At 42.1% G+C, this 20726-nt stretch overlaps 1 protein-coding gene across 1 annotated transcript; it reads right to left on the reverse strand.

Moving 5' to 3' along the window:
* Nucleotides 1-658: 658 nt before the first annotated feature.
* On the reverse strand, nt 659-20364 carry LOC113678991 (uncharacterized). The gene is made up of 2 exons (XM_089187699.1): nt 20207-20364; nt 659-17828 (listed from the first exon to the last, which is right to left on the reverse strand). The coding sequence occupies exon 2, from the start codon at nt 17732-17734 to the stop codon at nt 1403-1405; it is 16332 nt and encodes a 5443-aa protein (XP_089043825.1). The 5' UTR covers nt 17735-17828; nt 20207-20364; the 3' UTR covers nt 659-1402.
* Between the last annotated feature and the right edge of the window lie 362 nt (nt 20365-20726).

The raw sequence follows: 20726 nt of genomic DNA on the forward strand, positions 1-20726 counted from the left end.
GAGCACAATGCATGGACCTATAGGTTACCTTGGAAGGGGACACTTTTCAAGTTTCTGTTCTCAGTTTCAATATTTTTGCACTCAATTTCACCTTTCTGCATTGTTTGGGATCAACTAATAATTGCTCTCTGAAAACACTGCCCTTGCCAAAACTTCTGCATGCTAGAATGTTAAGGCATGTAGATACACTTTTTATAGACAAATTGGCATCCCACTAATGATTCCTTTATATCTAATTCAGTTGTATCAATTCAGTATGAAATTGCTTGACACATTCCACCAATTAATCATAAACTTTTTAGTTTCTGAAGAAAGCATAGTAGTTACATTTTTTTCAACAGTACGGACTAAGGATAAAGCTGATTTCCTTGCTGCTGATTTTGGAATATCTAAGTAGCTTTTGAGGTAAGTTCTTAATGTTTTTATCAGTGCTCTCGATCATTAATAAGGCAATTTTTTGGATTAAGCTTATAGCCCCCCCTGCTGAATAATTTGTAGAAAATATAGCAGGGTATGTCAAGTCATATTTTAGGATTTAGTGTTTTGATATTATTGTTGTCATTCAATTTGTTTCTCACAGCTTGTATATCTCTAACTGTTAATTAATTCAAGCTTAATTTTCATAAATATCTCAACATATTAAGTGAGACAAGTAAAATGGACCAAGGAGTATTTATTTATTGTTTTTTTTTAACAAGAACTATTTGTCCTTATTGATTTAATGCATTGTATAATATACTTTATACAAATTTTTTTACCTTGCCTAATTTCTAATTTAAGTCATTATGCAAGCTGCTTTTTTAAGATTATTTATAGCCATTGAAATAGAGTCGTCTAAACAAAATCTGGGAACTCTGGTGCAACATTTGCTAAAATCAAACAAAAAACGAATCTAGAAAACATAAGATCAAATTTCAGAAAATATATGAATTCACAATACAATCAACTGTAAATTCATGTGACTCCACCGTGTTTGTCAACTGAGAATTTGACTTAGTATAAGCAAACAGGTCACTGTACTTTTTAAAAGTTCATAAATAAACAAAATTGATTCCATCATTTCCATAAGCAAGTGAAAAAATAGACCATGTTTGCTCCTGTCTAATTTTCTTTTTGCTTTAGAAAAGTATGAGACTGAGCAGATAGTTCTTACTTAAAAGTTTGACCTATTATGTGCAGGTTACTTGTACTTCCTCTAAGCTTTGGTCAATGACGCAAACCACGGTACCGCTCAAATTGAAAAAAAAAGGAACATTTTTTAACCAGGGGTACTGCCAATAATATGTCTTTAGTGTTATTGCATTTTTGATGAAATTATGGACTTTCCCATCGCCAGTCAAGCTCAGAATATGACGATTTTGAGAGGAGCGGTTTGTGATTTACGCCTTTCTTTTTGAACGTATCAGGGCGTGTAGACTTGGCCGTTATATATCTTGACGTTTGTAGTCAAAGATTCGCGTGAAATTTGCACTGGAATCACAACACCACTGGATGAAGAGCCATCCAACGTTATGACTTCTTTAGTTTCGCCAGTACTTACAAAGGTTCTGTCACCTCTTGACAACTTAACTGAGGTCTGCCGAGTAGTCCACGTCTTTCCATCATGTATCTCGACTTTTGGTGACGAAGAAATGTCTTTTATTTCAATGGGAATGACTGCGCTGCCACTAGATGAGACCCCTCCTAATTTTACAACCTGACGTGCCTCACCGGCATGGAAAAAAATCCTTTCTTTCTCTGCAGGCGATATACTTGTATTTGCGCGAGTTATCCAGTTCTCACCGTTATGTATGACGACTCCAGAAGAAGAAGAAACTTGTTTCGGTTCAACGGGAATTACAACGCTGTCGGAGGAATGAGCTCCATCTGACTTTAAAACTTGGTTTGTTTCCCTTGATCGAACAAACCCTGTTTTTCCCGCAGGTAATTCAGTCAGATAATGCCTTATCCCCTGCTCATCTTTGTTATTTCCAGTTGCGAAGGCTGCATCTTGAATCTGAATGAAGAAGGTGTTGTCAGTGCCCCTCAGAGGCACATTTGAATTTTTCGGTAACACATCAGATCCTGTCATTGAATGCATTTCCTGGGTTCTAGAAAGTGATCTAAGTTTTTCCAATGACTCCTTTAAAGGTTGTGGTGCTTGTGATCGCCAATCTTCGTTTCCTTTATCCTCCACTTTCCATTCATCCGTTAACTCTCTCTTTTGGGTAAGTGGTAATTCACGACTTTGTAATTCAATGACATTTTTAGGGCTCTTCATATGCCTAACCATCTCAGATGACAAGGCATTCCCACCGTTAGTAGAATGTGTATCCTTTATGAAGTAATTTTTCGATGGCTTGATGTCTTTGACTTCTGTGGTGAAATTGCATTGATTAAAGTCGGGAATGACAAGTCTGCCAGGGCTGGATTTGTCGAGCTTTTTCTCGGGCTGTGTATCTTGGTTGTTAAGAAACTGAGTTTTATCTGCTGACAGCCTGTTTGCCTGGAGAGGTGGTTCTGATCTGACCTCTTCCTGAGTAAGTACCTGTGTTATCCACTCTTCAGTTTTGATTTTGTCGACTTTGGGCGATACCTTAATGTCTTTGACGTCTGTGGTGAAAGTGCTTCCATTAAAGTCGGGAATGACAAGTCTCCCAAGGCTGGATTTGTCGAGCTTTTTCTCGGGCTGTGTATCTTGGTTGTGAAGAGACTGCATTTTTTCTGCTGACAGCTTGTTTGCCTGGAAAGGTGGTTCTGATCTGATCTCTTCTTGAGTAACTTCCTGTGTTACCCACTCTTCAGTTTTGAGTTTCTCGACTTTGGGTGATGGCTTAGTCTCTTTGACCTCGGTGGTAAAAGTGCTTTGATTAAAGGTGGGAATGACAAGTCTGCCAGGGCTGGATTTGTCAAGCTTATTCTCGGGTTGTGTATCTTGGTTGTGAAGAAATTGCACTTTATCTGCTGACAGCCTGTTTCCCTGGAGAGGTGGTTCTGATCTGACTTCTTCCTGGGTAACAACCTGTGTTACCCACTCTTCAGTTTTTAATTTCTTGACTTTGAGCGATGTCTTATTGTCTTTGACTTCTGAAGTGAAAGTGCTTTGGTTAAAGTCAGGAATGACAAGTCTGCCAGGGCTGGATTTTTGGAGATTTTTCTCGGGCTGTGCATCTTGGTTTTGAAGAAATTGCATTTTATCTCCTGGCAGCCTGTTTGCCTGGGGAGGTGGTTCTGATCTGACCTCTTCCTGAGAAACTACCTGTGTTACCCACTCTTTAGTTTTGAGAAGGTCGACTTTGGGCGATGGCTTAGTGTCTTTGACCTGTGTGGTGAAAGTACTTTGATTAAAGTCGGGAATGATAACTCTTCGAGGGCTGGATTTGTCAAGATTATTCTTGGGCTGTGTATCTTGGTTGCGAAGAAATTGCATTTTATCTGCTGAGAGCCTGTTTGCTTGGAAAGGTGGTTCTGATCTGACTTCTTCCTGGGTAACAACCTGTGTTACCCACTCTTCAGTTTGGAGTTTCTGGACTTTGAGAGATGTCTTATTGTCTTTGACTTCTGTAGTGAAAGTGCTTTGGTTAAAGTCGGGAATGACAAGTCTGCCAGGGCTGGATTTTTCGAGATTTTTCTCGGGCTGTGCATCTTGGTTGTGAAGAAACTGCATTTTATCTGCTGGCAGCCTGTTTGCCTGGGGAGGTGGTTGAGATCTGACTTCTTCCCGAGTATCTACCTGTGTTTCCCACTCTTCAGTTTTGAGTTTCTCAATCTTGGGTGATAACTTACTCTCTTTGAGCTCTGTGGTGAAAGTTCTTTCATTAAAGTCAGGAATGACAAGTTTGCCAAGGCTGGATTTGTCGAGCTTTTTCTCGGGCTGTGTATCGTCGTTGTGAAGAAATTGCATTTTATCTGCTGACAGCCTGTTTGCCTGGAGAGGTGGTTCTGATCTGATCTCTTCTTGAGTAAGTACCTGTGTTAGCCACTCTGCAGTTTTGAGTTTGTCGCCTTTGGGCGATGGCTCAGTCTCTTTGACCTGTGCGGTAGAAGTGCTTTGATAAAAGTCGGGAATGACAAGTCTGCTAGGGCTAGATTTCTTGAACTTTTTCTCGGCTTGTGTATCTTGGTTGTGAAGAAATTGCATTTTATCTCCGGATAGCCTGTTTGCCAGAAGGGGTGGTTCTGATCTGACTTCTTCCTGAGTAACTACCTGTGTTACCCACTCTTCAGTTTTGAGTTTGTTGACTTTGGGTGATAGCTTAGTCTCTTTGCCCTCTGTGGTGAAAGTGCTTTGGCTAAATTCGGGAATAATAAGTCTACCAGGACTGGATTTGTCGAGCTTTTTCTCGGGCTGTGTATCTTGGTTCTGAAGAAATTGCATTTTATCTGCTGACAGCCTGTTTGCCTGCAAAGGTGATTCTGATCTGACCTCTTCCTGAGTTACTACCTGTGTTACCCATTCTTCCGTTTTGAGTTTGTCGACTTTGGGTGATGGCTTAGTCTCTTTGACCTTTGAGGTAAAGGTGCTTTGATTAAAGTCGGGAATGACAAGTCTACCAGGGCTGGATTTGTCGAGCTTTTTCTCGGGCTGTGTATCTTGGTTGTGAAGAAATTCTATTTTATCTGCTGACAGCCTGTTTGCTTGGAGAGGTGCCTCTGATCTGACTTTTTCTTGAGTAACCACTTGTGTTACCCACTCTTCACTATTGAGTTTGTCGACTTTGGGCGATAACTTAGTCTCTTTAACCTCTGTGGTGAACGTGCTTTGACTAAAGTCAGGAATAACAAGTCTTCCAGGGCTAGATTTCTCGAATGTTTTGTCAGGCTGTGTATCATCGTTGTGAAGAAATTGCATTTTATCCGCTGACAGCCTGTTTGCGTGGAGTGGTGGCTCTGATCTGATCTCCTCTTGAGTAAGTACCTGAGTTACCCACTCTTCAGCTTTGCGTTTGTCGACTTTGGGCGATGGCTCAGTCTCTTTGACCTGTGCGGTGAGAGTACTTTGATTAAAGTTGGGAATGACAAGTCTGCCAGGACTAGATTTGTCGAGCATTTTCTCGGGCTGTGTATCTTGGTTGTGAAGAAATTGCATTTTATCTGCTGACAAGCTGTTTGCATGTAGAGGTGGTTCTGATCTGACCTCTTCCTGAGTTACTACCTGTGTTAGCCACTCTTCAGTTTTGAGTTTGTCGACTTTGCGCGATGGCTTAGTCTCTTTGACCTCTGAGGTGAAAGTGCTTTGATTAAAGTCGGGAATGACAAGTTTCCCAGGGGTCGATTTGTCGAACGTTTTCTCGGGGTGCGTATCTTGGTTGTGAAGAAATTGCATTTTATCTGCTGACAGCTTGTTTGCCTGCAGAGGTGGCTCTGATCTGACTTCTTCCTGAATAACAACCTCTGTTACCCAGTCTTCACTTTTTATGTCGTCGACTTTGAGCGATGGCTTAGTGTGTTGGGCTTCTGTGGTGGAAGCGCTTTGATTAAAGTCGGAAATGACAAGTCTGCTAGGGCTAGATTTCTTGAACGTTTTCTCAGCTTGTGTATCTTGGTTGTGAAGAAATTGCACTTTATCTCCGGACAGCCTGTTTGCCAGAAGGGGTGGTTCTGATCTGACCTCTTCCTTAGTAACTAACTGTGTTACCCACTCTTCAGTTTTGAGTTTGTTGACTTTTGGTGATGGCTCAGTCTCTTTGCCCTCTGTGGTGAAAGTGCTTTGGCTAAATTCGGGAATAACAAGTCCGCTAGGACTAGATTTGTCGAGCTTTTTCTCGGACTGTGTAACTTGGTTGTGAAGAAATTCTATTTTATCTGCTGATAGCTTGTTTGCTTGGAGAGGTGGTTCTGATCTGACATCTTCCTGAGTTACTACCTGTGTCAGCCACTCTTCAGTTTTGAGTTTGTCGACTTTGAGCGATGGCTTAGTCTCTTTGACCTCTGAGGTGAAAGTGCTTTGATTAAAGTCGGGAATGACCAGTTTCCCAGGGTTCGATTTGTCGAACGTTTTCTCGGGGTGCGTATCTTGGTTGTGAAGAAATTGCATTTTGTCTGCTAACAGCCTGTTTGCGTGGAGTGGTTGCTCTGATCTGATCTCCTCTTGAGTAAGTACCTGAGTTACCCACTCTTCAGCTTTGAGTTTGTTGACTTTAGGCGATGGCTCAGTCTCTTTGACCTGTGCGTTGAAAGTACTTTCCTGAAAGTCGGGAATGACAAGTTTGCCAGGACTAGATTTGTCGAGCTTTTTCTCGGGCTGTGTATCTTGGTTGTGAAGAAATTGCATTTTATCTGCTGACAATTTTTTTGCCTGTAGAGGTGGTTCTGATCTGACCTCTTCCTGAGTTACTACCTGTGTTAGCCACCCTTCAGTTTTGAGTTTGGGCGATGGCCCAGTCTCTTTGACTTGTGCGGTGAAAGTACTTTGATTAAAGTCGGGAATGACAAGTCTGCCAGGACTAGATTTATCGAGCATTTTCTCGGGCTGTGTATCTTGGTTGTGAAGAAATTGCATTTTATCTGCTGACAGCCTGTTTGCATGTAGAGGTGGTTCTGATCTGACCTCTTCCTGAGTTACTACCTGTGTTAGCCACTCTTCAGTTTTGAGTTTGTCGACTTTGGGCGATGGCTTAGTCTCTTTGACCTCTGAGGTGAAAGTGCTTTGATTAAAGTCGGGAATGACAAGTTTCCCAGGGTTCGATTTGTCGAACGTTTTCTCGGGGTGCGTATCTTGGTTGTGAAGAAATTGCATTTTATCTGCTGACAGCCTGTTTGCCTTCAGAGGTGGTTCTGATCTGACTTCTTCCTGAATAACAACCTCTGTTACCCAGTCTTTACCTTTTAGTTCGTTAACTTTGAGCGATGACGTAGTGTCTTGGGCTTCCGTGGTGGAAGTGCTTTGATTGAAGTCGGGAATGACAAGTCTGCCAGGGCTAGATTTCTTGAACTTTTTCTCAGCTTGTGTATCTTGGTTGTGAAGAGATTGCACTTTATCTCCGGATAGCCTGTTTGCCATAAGGGGTGGTTCTGATCTGACTTCTTCCTGAGTAACTACCTGTGTTAGCCACTCTTCAGTTTTGAGTTTGTTGACTTTGGGCGATGGCTTAGTCTCTTTGCCCTCTGTGGTGAAAGTGCTTTGGCTAAATTCGGGAATAACAAGTCTACCAGGACTGGATTTGTCGAGCTTTTTCTCGGGCTGTGTATCTTGGTTGTGAAGATATTCTATTTTATCTGCTGATAACTTGTTTGCTTGGAGAGGTGGTTCTGATCTCACTTTTTCCTGAGTAACTACTTGTGTTACCCACTCTTCAGTTTGGAGTTTCTCGACTTTGGGCGATGGCTTAGTCGCATTGGCCTCCGTGGTGAAAGTGCTTTGGTTAAATTCGGGAATGACAAGTCTACCAGGGCTAGATTTCTCGAACTTTTTCTCGGGCAGTGTATCTTGGTTATGAATAAATTGCATTTTATTTGTTGACTGCCTGTTTGCTTCTAGAGGTGGCTCTGATCTGACTTTTTCCTGAGTAACCTCTTGTGTTACCCACTCTTCACTTTTGAGTTTGTCGACTTTGGGCGATAACGTAGTCTCTTTGACCTCTGTGGTGAATGTGCTTTGACTAAAGTCGGGAATAATAAGTCTTCCGGGGCTAGATTTCTCGAATGTTATCTCGGGCTGTGTATCTTGGTTGTAAAGAAATTGCATTTTATCTGCTGACAGCCTGTTTGCCTGCAGAGGTGGTTCTGATCTGACTTCTTCCTGAGTTACTACCTGTGTTACCCACTCTTCAGTTTTGAGTTTGTCGACTTTGGGTGATGGCTTAGTCTCTTTGACCTTTGAGGTAAAGGTGCTTTGATTAAAGTCGGGAATGACAAGTCTACCAGGGCTGGATTTGTCGAGCTTTTTCTCGGGCTGTGTATCTTGGTTGTGAAGAAATTCTATTTTATCTGCTGACAGCCTGTTTGCTTGGAGAGGTGCCTCTGATCTGACTTTTTCCTGAGTAACTACTTGTGTTACCCACTCTTCACTTTTGATTTTGTCGACTTTGGGCGATAACTTAGTCTCTTTGACCTCTGTGATTAAAGTGCTTTGACTAAAGTCAGGAAAAACAAGTCTTCCAGGGCTAGATTTCTCGAACGTTTTGTCAGGCTGTCTATTATCTTTGTGAAGAAATTGCATTTTATCTGCTGACAGCCTGTTTGCGTGGAGTGGTGGCTCTGATCTGATCTCCTCTTGAGTAAGTACCTGAGTTACCCACTCTTCAGCTTTGAGTTTGTCGACTTTGGGCGATAGCTCAGTCTCTTTGACCTGTGCGGTGAAAGTCCTTTGATTAAAGTCGGGAATGACAAGTCTGCCAGGACTAGATTTATCGAACGTTTTGTCAGGCTGTGTATCATCTTTGTGAAGAAATTGCATTTTATCTGCTGACAGCCTGTTTGCTTGGAGAGGTGCCTCTGATCTGACTTTTTCCTGAGTAACCACTTGTGTTACCCACTCTTCACTTTTGATTTTGTCGACTTTGGGCGATAACTTAGTCTCTTTGACCTCTGTGGTGAAAGTGCTTTGACTAAAGTCGGGAATAACAAGTCTACCAGGGCTAGATTTCTCGAATGTTTTGTCAGGCTGTGTATTATCTTTGTGAAGAAATTGCATTTTATCTGGTGACAGGCTGTTTGCATGTAGAAGTGGTTCTGATCTGACCTCTTCCTGAGTTACTACCTGTGTTAGCCACTCTTCAGTTTTGAGTTTGTCGACTTTGGGCGATGGCTTAGTCTCTTTGATCTCTGAGGTGAAAGTGCTTTGATTAAAGTCGGGAATGACAAGTTTCCCAGGGTTCGATTTGTCGAACGTCTTCTCGGGGTGCGTATCTTGGTTGTGAAAAAATTGCATTTTATCTGCTGACAGCCTGTTTGCCTTCAGAGGTGGTTCTGATCTGACTTCTTCCTGAATAACAACCTCTGTTACCCAGCCTTCACTTTTTAGTTCGTCAACTTTGAGCGATGGCTTAGTGTCTTGGGCTTCCGTGGTGGAAGTGCTTTGATTAAAGTCGGGAATGACAAGTCTGCCAGGGCTAGATTTCTTGAACTTTTTCTCGGCTTCTGTATCTTGGTTGTAAAGAAATTGCATTTTATCCCCGGACAGCCTGTTTGCCTGTAGAGGTGGTTCTGATCTGACTTCTTCCTGAGTAACTACCTGTGTTAGCCACTCTTCAGTTTTGAGTTTGTCGACTTTGGGTGATGGCTTAGTCTCTTTGACCTCTGAGGTGAAAGTGCTTTGATTAAAGTCGGGAATGACAAGTTTCCCAGGGGTCAATTTGTCGAACGTTTTCTCGAGGTGCGTATCTTGGTTGTGAAGAAATTGCATTTTATCTGCTGACAGCTTGTTTGTCTGCAGAGGTGGCTCTGATCTGACTTCCTCCTGAATAACAACCTCTGTTACCCAGTCTTCACTTTTTAGTTCGTCGACTTCGAGCGATGGCTTAGTGTCTTTGGCTTCTGTGGTGGAAGTTCTTTGATTAAAGTCGGGAATGAGAAGTCTGCCAGGGCTAGATTTCTTGAACTTTTTCTCGGCTTGTGTATCTTGGTTGTGAAGAAATTGCTTTTTATCTCCGGACAGCCTGTTTACCAGAGGGGGTGGTTCTGATCTGACTTCTTCCTGAGTAACTACCTGTGTTACCCACTCTTCAGTTTTGCGTTTGTTGACTTTGGGCGATAGCTTAGTCTCTTTGCCCTCTGTAGTGAAAGTGCTTTGGCTAAATTCGGGAATAACAAGTCTACCAGGACTGGATTTGTCGAGCTTTTTCTCGGGCTGTGTATCTTGGTTGTGAAGAAATTTCATTTTATCTGCGGACAGCCTGCTTGCATGTAGAGGTGGTTCTGATCTGACCTGTTCCTGAGTTATTACCTGTGTGAGCCACTCTTCAGTTTTGAGTTTGTCGACTTTGGGCGATGGCTTAGTCTCTTTGATCTCTGAGGTGAAAGTGGTTTGATTAAAGTCGGGAATGACAAGTTTCCCAGGGTTCGATTTGTTGATCGTTTTCTCGGGGTGCGTATCTTGGTTATGAAGAAATTGCATTTTATCTGCTGACAGCTTGTTTGCCTTCAGAGGTGGTTCTGATCTGACTTCTTCCTGAATAACAACCTCTGTTACCGAGTCTTCACTTTTTAGTTCGTCGACTTTGAGCGATGACGTAGTGTCTTGGGCTTCCGTGGTGGAAGTGCTTTGATTAAAGTCGGGAATGACAAGTCTGCCAGGGCTAGATTTATCGACCTTTTTCTCGGGCTGTGTATCTTGGTTGTGAAGAAATTGCATTTTATCTGAGGACAGCCTGTTTGCCTGTAGAGGTGGTTCTGATCTCACCTCTTCCTGAGTTACTACCTGTGTTAGCCACTCTTCAGTTTTGAGTTTGTCGACTTTGGGTGATGGCTTAGTCTCTTTGACCTCTGAGGTGAAAGTGGTTTGATTAAAGTCGGGAATGACAAGTTTCCCAGGGTTCGATTTGTCGAATGTTTTCTCGGGGTACGTATCTTGGTTGTGAAAAAATTGCATTTTATCTGCTGACAGCCTGTTTGCCTTCAGAGGTGGCTCTGATCTGACTTCTTTCTGAATAACAACCTCTGTTACCCAGTCTTCACTTTTTAGTTCGTCGACTTTGAGCGATGGCTTAGTGTCTTGGGCTTCCGTGGCGGAAGTGCTTTGATTGAAGTCGGGAATGACAAGTCTGCCAGGGCTAGATTTCTTGAACTTTTTCTCGGCTTGTGTATCTTGGTTGTGAAGAAATTGCATTTTATCTCCGGACAGCCTGCTTGCCATAAGGGGTGGTTCTGATCTGACTTCTTCCTGAGTAACTACCTGTGTTACCCACTCTTCAGTTTTGAGTTTGTTGACTTTGGGCGATGGCTTAGTCTCTTTGCCCTCTGTGGTGAAAGTGCTTTGGATAAATTCGGGAATAACAAGTCTACCAGGACTGGATTCGTCGAGCTTTTTCTCGGGCTGTGTATTTTGGTTGTGAAGAAATTGCATTTTATCTGCTGACAGCCTGTTTGCCTGTAGAGGTGGTTCTGGTCTTACCTCTTCCGGAATTACTACCTGTGTTAGCCACTCTTCAGTTTTGAGTTTGTCGACTTTGGGCGATGGCTTAGTCTCTTTGATGTCTGAGGTGAAAGTGCTTTGATTAAAGTCGGGAATGACAAGTTTCCCAGGGGTCGATTTCTCGAACGTTTTCTCGAGGTGCGTATCTTGCTTGTGAAGAAATTGCATTTTATCTGCTGACAGCTTGTTTGCCTGCAGAGGTGGTTCTGATCTGACTTCTTCCTGAATAACAACCTTTGTTACATAGTCTTCACTTTTTAGTTCGTCGACTTTGAGCGATGGCTTAGTGTCTTTGACTTCTGTGGTGGAAGTGCTTTGATTAAAGTCGGGAATGACAAGTCTGCCAGGGCTAGATTTCTTGAACTTTTTCTCAGCTTGTGTATCTTGGTTGTGAAGAAATTGCATTTTATCGGATGACAGCCTGTTTGCCAGAAGGGGTTGTTCTGATCTGACTTCTTCCTGAATAACTACCTGTGTTACCCACTCTTCACTTTTGAGTTTGTTGACTTTGGGCGATGGCTTAGTCTCTTTGCCCTCTGCGGTGAAAGTGCTTTGGCTAAATTCGGAAATAACAAGTCTACCAGGACTGGATTTGTCGAGCTTTTTCTCGGGCTGTGTATCTTGGTTGTGAAGAAATTGCATTTTATCTGCTGACAGCCTGTTTGCTTGTAAAGGTGGCTCTGATCTGACTTTTTCCTGAGTAACCACTTGTGTTACCCACTCTTCGCTTTTGAGTTTGTCGACTTTCGGCGATAACTTAGTCTCTTTGACCTCTGTGGTGAAAGTGCTTTGACTAAAGTCAGGAATAACAAGTCTTCCAGGGCTAGATTTCTCGAATGTTTTGTCAGGCTGTGTATCATCTTTGTGAAGAAATTGCATTTTATCTACTGACAGACTGTTTGCGTGGAGTGGTGGCTCTGATCTGATCTCCTCTTGAGTAACTATCTGAGTTACCCACTCTTCAGCTTTGATTTTGTCGACTTTGGGCGATAGCTCAGTCTCTTTGACCTGTGCGGTGAGAGTACTTTGATTAAAGTCGGGAATGACAAGTCTGCCAGGACTAGATTTATCGACCTTTTTCTCGGGCTGTGTATCTTGGTTGTAAAGAAATTGAATTTTATCTGCGGACAGCCTGTTTGCCTGTAGAGGTGGTTCTGATCTCACCTCTTCCTGAGTTACTACCTGTGTTACCCAGTCCTCAGTTTTGAGTTTGTCGACTTTGGGCGATGGCTTAGTCTCTTTGACCTCTGAGGTGAAAGTGCTTTGATTAAAGTCGGGAATGACAAGTTTCCCAGGGGTCAATTTGTGGAACGTTTTCTCGGCTTGTGTATCTTGGTTATGAAGAAATTGCATTTTATCTCCGGACAGCCTGTTTGCCAGAAGGGGTGGTTCTGATCTGACTTCTTCCTGAGTAACTACCTGTGTTACCCACTCTTCAGTTATGAGTTTGTTGACTTTGGGCGATGGCGTAGTCTCTTTGCCTTCTGTGGTGAAAGTGCTTTGGCTAAATTCGGGAATAACAAGTCTACCAGGACTGGATTTGTCGAGCTTTTTCTCGGGCTGTGTATCTTGGTTGTGAAGAAATTGCATTTTATCTGTTGACAGCCTGTTTGCCTGTAGAGGTGGTTCTGATCTTACCTCTTCGTGAGTTACTACCTGTGTTAGCCACTCTTCAGTTTTGAGTTTGTCGACTTTGGGTGATGGCTTAGTCTCTTTGACCTCTGAGGTGAAATTGCGTTGATTAAAGTCGGGAATGACAAGTTTCCCAGGGGTCAATTTGTCGAACGTTTTCTCGGGGTGCGTATCTTGGTTGTGAAGAAATTGCATTTTATCTGCTGACAGCTTGTTTGCCTGCAGAGGTGGCTCTGATCTGACTTCTTCCTGAATAACAACCTCTGTTACCGAGTCTTCACTTTTTAGTTCGTCGACTTTGAGCGATGGCTTAGTGTCTTTGACTTCTGTGGTGGAAGTGCTTTGATTAAAGTCGGGAATGACAAGTTTGCCAGGGCTTGATTTCTCTAACGTTTTCTCGGCTTGTGTATCTTTGTTGTGAAGAAATTGCATTTTATCTCCGGACAGCCTGTTTGCCATAAGGGGTGGTTCTGATCTGACTTCTTCCTGAGTAACTACCTGTGTTACCCACTCATTAGTTTTGAGTTTGTTGACTTTGGGCGATGGCTTAGTCTCTTTGCCCTGTGTGGTGAAAGTGCTTTGGCTAAATTCGGGAATAACAAGTCTACCAGGACTGGATTTGTCGAGCTTTTTCTCGGGCTGTGTATCTTGGTTCTGAAGAAATTGCATCTTATCTGCAGACAGCCTGTTTGCATGTAGAGGTGGTTCTGATCTGACCTCTTCGTGAGTTACTACCTGTGTTAGCCACTCTTCAGTTTTGAGTTTGTCGACTTTGGGCGATGGCTTAGTCTCTTTGATCTCTGAGGTGAAAGTGGTTTGATTAAAGTCGGGAATGACAAGTTTCCCAGGGTTCGATTTGTCGAACGTCTTCTCGGGGTGCGTATCTTGGTTGTGAAGAAATTGCATTTTATCTGCTGACAGCCTGTTTGCCTTCAGAGGTGGTTCTGATCTGACTTCTTCCTGAATAACAACCTCTGTTACCGAGTCTTCACTTTTTAGTTTGTTGACTTTGAGCGATGGCTTAGTGTCTTGGGCTTCCGTGGTGGAAGTGCTTTGATTAAAGTCGGGAATGACAAGTCTGCCAGGGCTAGATTTCTTGAACTTTTTCTCGGCTTGTGTATCTTGGTTATGAAGAAATTGCATTTTATCTCCGGACAGCCTGTTTGCCAGAAGGGGTGGTTCTGATCTGACTTCTTCCTGAGTAACTACCTGTGTTACCCACTCTTCAGTTTTGAGTTTGTTGACTTTGGGCGATGGCCTAGTCTCTTTGCCCTGTGTGGTGAAAGTGCTTTGGCTAAATTCGGGAATAACAAGTCTACTAGGACTGGATTTGTCGAGCTTTTTCTCGGGCTGTGTATCTTGGTTCTGAAGAAATTGCATTTTATCTGCTGACAGCCTGTTTGCCTGTAGAGGTGGTTCTGATCTGACCTCTTCGTGAGTTACTACCTGTGTTAGCCACTCTTCAGTTTTGAGTTTGTCGACTTTGGGCGATGGCTTAGTCTCTTTGATCTCTGAGGTGAAAGTGGTTTGATTAAAGTCGGGAATGACAAGTTTCCCAGGGGTCGATTTGTCGAACGTTTTCTCGAGGTGTGTATCTTGGTTGTGAAGAAATTGCATTTTATCTGCTGACAGCTTGTTTGCCTGCAGAGGTGGTTCTGATCTGACTTCTTTCTGAATAACAACCTCTGTTACCCAGTCTTCACTTTTTAGTTCGTCGACTTTGAGCGATGGCTTAGTGTCTTTGGCTTCTGTGGTTGAAGTGCTTTGATTAAAGTCGGGAATGACAAGTCTGCCAGGACTAGATTTCTTGAACTTTTTCTCGGCTTGTGTATCTTGGTTGTGAAGAAATTGCATTTTATCTCCGGACAGCCTGTTTGCCAGAAGGGGTGATTCTGATCTGACTTCTTCCTGAGTAACTACCTGTGTTACCCACTCTTCAGTTTTGAGTTTGTTGACTTTGGGTGATGGCTTAGTCTCTTTGCCCTCTGTGGTGAAAGTGCTTTGGCTAAATTCGGGAATAACAAGTCTACCAGGACTGGATTTGTCGAGCTTTTTCTCGGGCTGTGTATCTTGGTTGTGAAGAAATTGCATTTTATCGGATGACAGCCTGTTTGCCTGGAGGGGTGGTTCTGACCCGACCTCTTCCTGAGTTACTACGTGTGTTAGCCACTCTTCAGTTTTCAGTTTGTCGACTTTGGGCGATGGCTCAGTCTCTTTGACCTGTGCGGTGAAAGTACTTTGATTAAAGTCGGGAATGACAAGTCTGCCAGGAGTAGATTTGTATAGCATTTTCTCGGGCTGTGTAGCTGGGTTGTGAAGAAATTGCATTTTATCTGCTGAGAGCCTGTTTGTCTGTAGAGGTGGTTCTGCTCTGACCTCTTCCTGAGTTAGTACCTGTGTTACCCACACTTCACTTTTGAGTTTGTCGACTTTGGGCGATGGCTTGGTGTCTTTGACTTCTATGGTAAAGGTGCTTTGATTAAAGTCGGGAATGAGAAGGTTGGCAGGGCTGCATGTGTCGAGCTGTTTCTCGCGCTGTGTATCTTGGTTGTGAAGAAATTGCATTTTGTCTGCCGACAGTCTGTTTGCTTGGAGAGGTGGTTCTGATCTGATCTCCTCTTGAATAAGTACCTGTGATACCCACTCTTCAGGTTTGAGTTTGTCGACCTTGGGCGATGGCTTAGTCTCTTTGACGTCTGTGGTGGAAGTACTTTGATTAAAGTCGGGAATGACAAGTCTTCCAGGATTGGATTTGTCGAGCTTTTTCTCAGGCTGTGTATCTTGATTGTGAAGAAATTCTATTTTATCTGCTGACAGCCTGTTTGCCTGGAGAGGTGGCTCTGATCTGACTTCTTCCTGATTAACTACCTGTGTTACCCACTTTTCAATTTTAAATTTGTTGACTTTAGGCGATGGCTCAGTCTCTTTGACCTCTGTGGTGAAAGTACTTTGTTTAAAGTCGGGAATGACAAGTCTGCCAGGACCAGATTTGTCGAGAATTTTCTCGGGCTCTGTATCTCGGTTGTGAAGAAATTGCATTTTATTTGCTGACAGCCTTTTTGCGTGCAGAGGTGGCTCTGATTTGACCTCTTCCTGAGTAAGTACCTGTGTTACCCACTCTTCGGCTTTGAGTTTTTTGACTTTGGGCGATGGTTTAGTGTCTTTGACCTCTGTGGTGAAAGTACTTTGTTTAAAGTCCGGAATGACAAGTCTTCCAGGGCTGGATTTGTCGAGGTTTTTCTCGGGCTGTGTATCTTGGTTGTAAAGAAATTGCATTTTATCTGCTGACAGTCTGTTTGCCTGGAGGGGTGGTTCTGGTCTGATCTCTTCTTGAGTAACTACCTGTGTTACCCACTCTTCAGTTTTCAGTTTGTCGACTTTGGGCGATGTCTTAGTCTCCTTGACCTCTGTGGTGAAGGTGCTTTGATTAAAGTCGGGAATGACAAGTCTGCCAGGGCTGGATTTGTCGAGGTTTTTCTCGGGCTGTGTATTTTGGTTGTGAAGAAATTTCATTTTATCTTCTGAGAGCCTGTTTGCCTGGAGAGTTGGTTCTGATCTAAATTCTTCGTTGGTAACTACCTGTGTTCTCCACTCTTCAGTTTTGAGTTTGTCGACTTTGGGCGATGGCTTGGTCTCTTTGACTTCTGTTGTGAAAGTACTTTGATTAAAGTCGGGAATGACAAGTCTTCCAGGGCTGGATTTGTCGAGGTTTTTCTTGGGCTGTGTATCTTGGTTGTGAAGAAGTTGCATTTTATATGCTGAGAGCTTATTTGTTGGCAGCGATTTTTCTGAACGGACATCTTTCTGAGTAACTACCTGTGTTTCCCACTCCTCACTGTTGGGGTCTTTTACTTTTTCGTCACTTTTGACATTGTTGTCCTTTGGCGTTGGCTCACATAGTTTTACCTGATTGGTTGAAGTGTATTGAGTAAAATTGGGAATTATAAGTTTTCCAGAGTCAGATATATTTGTTGTTTGGTGCTGTGTCATTATTTGTTTTGTATTGGTTGATGGGAGACGCTCTTTTTGGTGCTGCGGTTGTGTTATTGATTTTTCTCCGTACACCTCTGATCCAAAAATCTTATGAGAAGGGCCTGGGCTTGTGACTGAGTAAGAGTATGTTGGTGATTTCTGGGTTTCTTGGGGGGTGTCAATAAGTTGCCTTTCTCCTTGGGATGAATTTTGTGCTGTGGCATGGTATGCCGTAGTTCGGGTGGTTAATTTTAGTTGTCTCCTTTTTTCTGCGTCTGTTGATGGTTGGCCAATGCCCTCAGTATGACGATTACCAGATATTTCTCTTACGGCTCTATTTTCTGATTTAGAGACCATATCCATTTGCGTAAATATCGTCTTGGGCTTGGATTGAAAGGCCAGATTTGTTCTGAGAGTGTTTTGTTTTTGAACGTCATGGTCTTGGTTTGTTGCCAGGTCTTCTGTATTTATTTCAAAGGATACATTGGATATCTCTGTATGTTTTGGTTTTTCGCGCGCAAAGTTTGTGATTGTTTGCGTTTTAGGCTGGTATCTTGTTACATTTTCCAACACTGCTATGCCATCATGAACTCTGTATGTGTAACTCGTTTTTGACCTTCGTCTGCTGGTAGCTGTTATATTAGTAGAGTCCACGTTGGTGTGTTTTCCAGGGTCTTCGTTGGCTGCAATGGTTGAGTGTCTATTCGTTGTTTGAATATTTTCTTGTAATATCGCAAGACTTTGTTCAGTATTAGAATTTACTGTTGTTGTAATATTCAGTGCTGCCTCGTTGGCGAGCTGTTTCTTCTCTTCTTCATTCGTAACAAATGTCCGAACGATCTTTGTTGAACTTTGTTTTGTATATGCTGGATTAGCATCTTTACTGCCACGAATTTTGAAGGCAATTCCACCTCCTTGGTCTATTTCACTGTGTGGACTTTCTGCAACTGCTGCTTCGTAACTCGAAGGAAACGTTTCTGGTTTTAGGATGGTGCCCTCCTCGCCTGTTATTTCGATCGGGTGCTGTGTCGAAGCGCTGGAATACGTGAACACCTTTCTCGTGATAATTTGTGACATTTTTTCTCAATTTGAAGTGGAAGGAAGAGTTTCCTTCGTGTTATCTAACCAAGCGGCGTCATGGGATGAATTCGGAGATTTTTTCGTTGTTGTGCTGCGTAAAAAGTGAAGAATGTAGCGATTGAGTGTGGGATTATTTCCCAGAGGACTTTGCGAAATCTCGTGCGGGGATTTAGAGGAATTAATTCTTGTTTGATCTGATCTGAGTTTGATCTATGAATACTTAAATCAATTGATATATAGTGGTTTCTAGCCTGCCGGGTCAATAGGTTAATTATATTTTTAATTGATACGGAAACAATTGTGACATACTACAGTCGAATCTGTATTAAGTGGTCACCATGTATTAAGCGGTCGGTTGTCAAAGTCCCGTAATTTTGTTCCACTTAACGCCGCTAATTTTCACCTCTATTTAGCAGTCACCTTTATTGAGTGTTCGTGGTCACCCTTGACTGAGTCCTAACGACCTGTTTGTATTGTCTTCCACCTGTATTGAATGATCACTTAAAGCCGAACCTCTCATATAACATTAAGAATTCTCTTAAGTCAAATTTATTCCATGTTTATCTCCCGGAATCAATGTTAGTAACTTTCAGTTCAACTGTTGTCAACGCACTGTATATTATCTTTCTTCTTTGGACTGTTTGGAAAAATATTACGCACGAACATCAGACAAGTCATTTGCCGGTCAAGCTGCATTAAGTAGTCCACCTGTATTAAGCGGTCATCCGCCATTCCTCTCGGGTGACAACTTAATACAGGTTTGACTGTAGTATTCCCTAGCCATCTTGTTAAAGGTCCTTAGAACTGAGGCAATGTGAGGTAGAAAAACCATGAGGGAAAAGTGTAAGAAAGTTGTGAGCTTATGACCACTCATCAAGTTTTGTTTGGTAAAACTAAATCATTCGCTCCCACAAAGGGCTAACGCTCAAAACGTCAGCTGTAGGAACTCTTTACGGTGGATAAGGTAGCATTTATTGCCTCTGCTTCTATTTAGTGTTATCCATAATAAGAAAAGTGTTTCTTCGGCGTTACGCCCAGTAGTACGTGTTTAACGAGCGATTGTTCACCTTAACTTACTATCTTAGGTGATGCGTAAGATATCGTGCGTCACAACCTGATACAACTCAACTTTTAGCATAAACTGGCGATTTTAAGATAAGCGTTATTAATAATGACATTCACAGTAACGGAATACGGCAAAAACCCCTGCGATTTCCTTTTTTGTTTTTTTTTTTCCTTGAAACATAAATTAACCCCCCCCCCCCAAAAAAAAAAAAAAAAACATCGGAAACAACATATATTATTAATTCTTATACTTTCAAGGTAGTAAACTTGGTACAAAAAAAGCTGATGAAAGAATTTTACATGTGTCGTTTACCGTTTGCCACAAGTCTTATTCTTAAGTTCCAAGCAACTCCCTTGATATATCTACTTGTCTTCTGAAAAGGTTCAGGAATAGTAAAGTCTTAATGATCGGTATATTGGATTTTGGTCCGAGACATCCTTCCCTAGGATTATTTTTATCGAAATATCGACTCTCATTAGCCTTTACTCTAACAGTTTTATTGTCTCAAACGCCGAAAAAAAACAGTTTGCAGTTATTTGACTTTTCTCGACTCCTTACGAAAGAACGAGATTGCCGACAATGGATTTACCTTTATGTTTTTGTTTAGTTGAGTTGACACAAGCAAACTGTTCAACTCAAGCATGCTCAATCAAAAATACTGAAACGTACACAAAAACGTTAAGCGATTCTCTCTAATCTGTGGCGTTTCCAAGAGCCGAAAATATTTTATTTTCAATTAACTGTGTATTGTATTTAAATTAGACAGTCGTATCATTTGTTTTATCAGTGCAAACTCTTACCTACTCCCATTTAATAGACAAAGAAAGGTTGGGGTTTGTTTTGCTGGAAAGTTCCGTAAGACAATAACGGAAAAAGGTGCTTGAAATTGATGATAGATATTCCTCCTCACCCTGCCACATATCCTCGACAATTTTGCAATATACATTAGGCATTCGTGTGTGGAACAATCTAGAGACACGATTGAATTCGATGGAGTGCCTGAGTTCCTCAAGCGTTACGAAGTAAATACAAGTTGGACAACCGACTGAGTTAACTAAGTTCGGAGTCTTTCTAGGGTTTTGTAATAAAATGATAGAGATCAAGCAGTAATCTGAACATTAATCTGGGAAAGTAAACACGCAAAAATTATCAGATTTTTCCAAATACGTTCTGTGATTATCAAACTGCACTCATATGAAGATGTAACAACTGCAGCTTCTTATGTTTTTGTAGTAGAGAACATTAATCATTTTATTTTATAGCAAGTGTTACGATTAAGGTAGGGTCTTGTCTCCCTTCGTATGCTCCTCTAAAAGAGGTTTATTCGCCTCTCACTCCTTACGCTAACTTTATTGACATGCAGTGTGCTCTTGATCTTTAGATAAAGGAAAGTAAAATATTACCTTCTTCCGTGGAGAGGACTTGAAAATGGAACGAACGAACCGCACTGCTCAACTTGATTATAATATGTTGATTCGTGACACAAACTGTACCCCGTAACATTGCCAACTCATCTGAGCGAGTCTAAGAGACTGACCGTAATATAGCAACGACCTGAAACAACAGGACGAACAGTGGACAGGGTTATTGGAGTGTGACTGATCCAAAGATAATTATCGCAACTAGAAGGTTCTGCCTCATGCGTGAAGCCAGTGTTGTTTAAACACATCCCACTTTCCTCTTTGGCCGAATTTTCACTTTCCAGGTCAAAACGGCACCACTATTGCTAATTGATTCGCAACGCAGAAACTAAAAACAGTATGGACCCGTTTGCTGTCCGTTTGTTCTGTCGATTTTCGATTATTTTTGCTGATAAAAGTTTGAATTCTCCTGAACTGTTTTTAGGAATTGTTAATAAAAAATGCACTAATCACTTTCTTTGTTGAGGATAATGACATCTTCATTCGACCATAACTAACTCGG

This window comes from Pocillopora damicornis, chromosome 11 (genome assembly GCF_964200805.1).
Source record: "Pocillopora damicornis chromosome 11, jaPocDami1.2, whole genome shotgun sequence".
Taxonomy (NCBI): Eukaryota; Metazoa; Cnidaria; class Anthozoa; order Scleractinia; family Pocilloporidae; genus Pocillopora; species Pocillopora damicornis.

Coding starts and splice junctions, on each gene's coding strand:
- LOC113678991 (XM_089187699.1), bottom strand. CDS start 17,734: ATGTCACAAATTATCACGAGAAAGGTGTTCACGTATTCCAGCGCTTCG.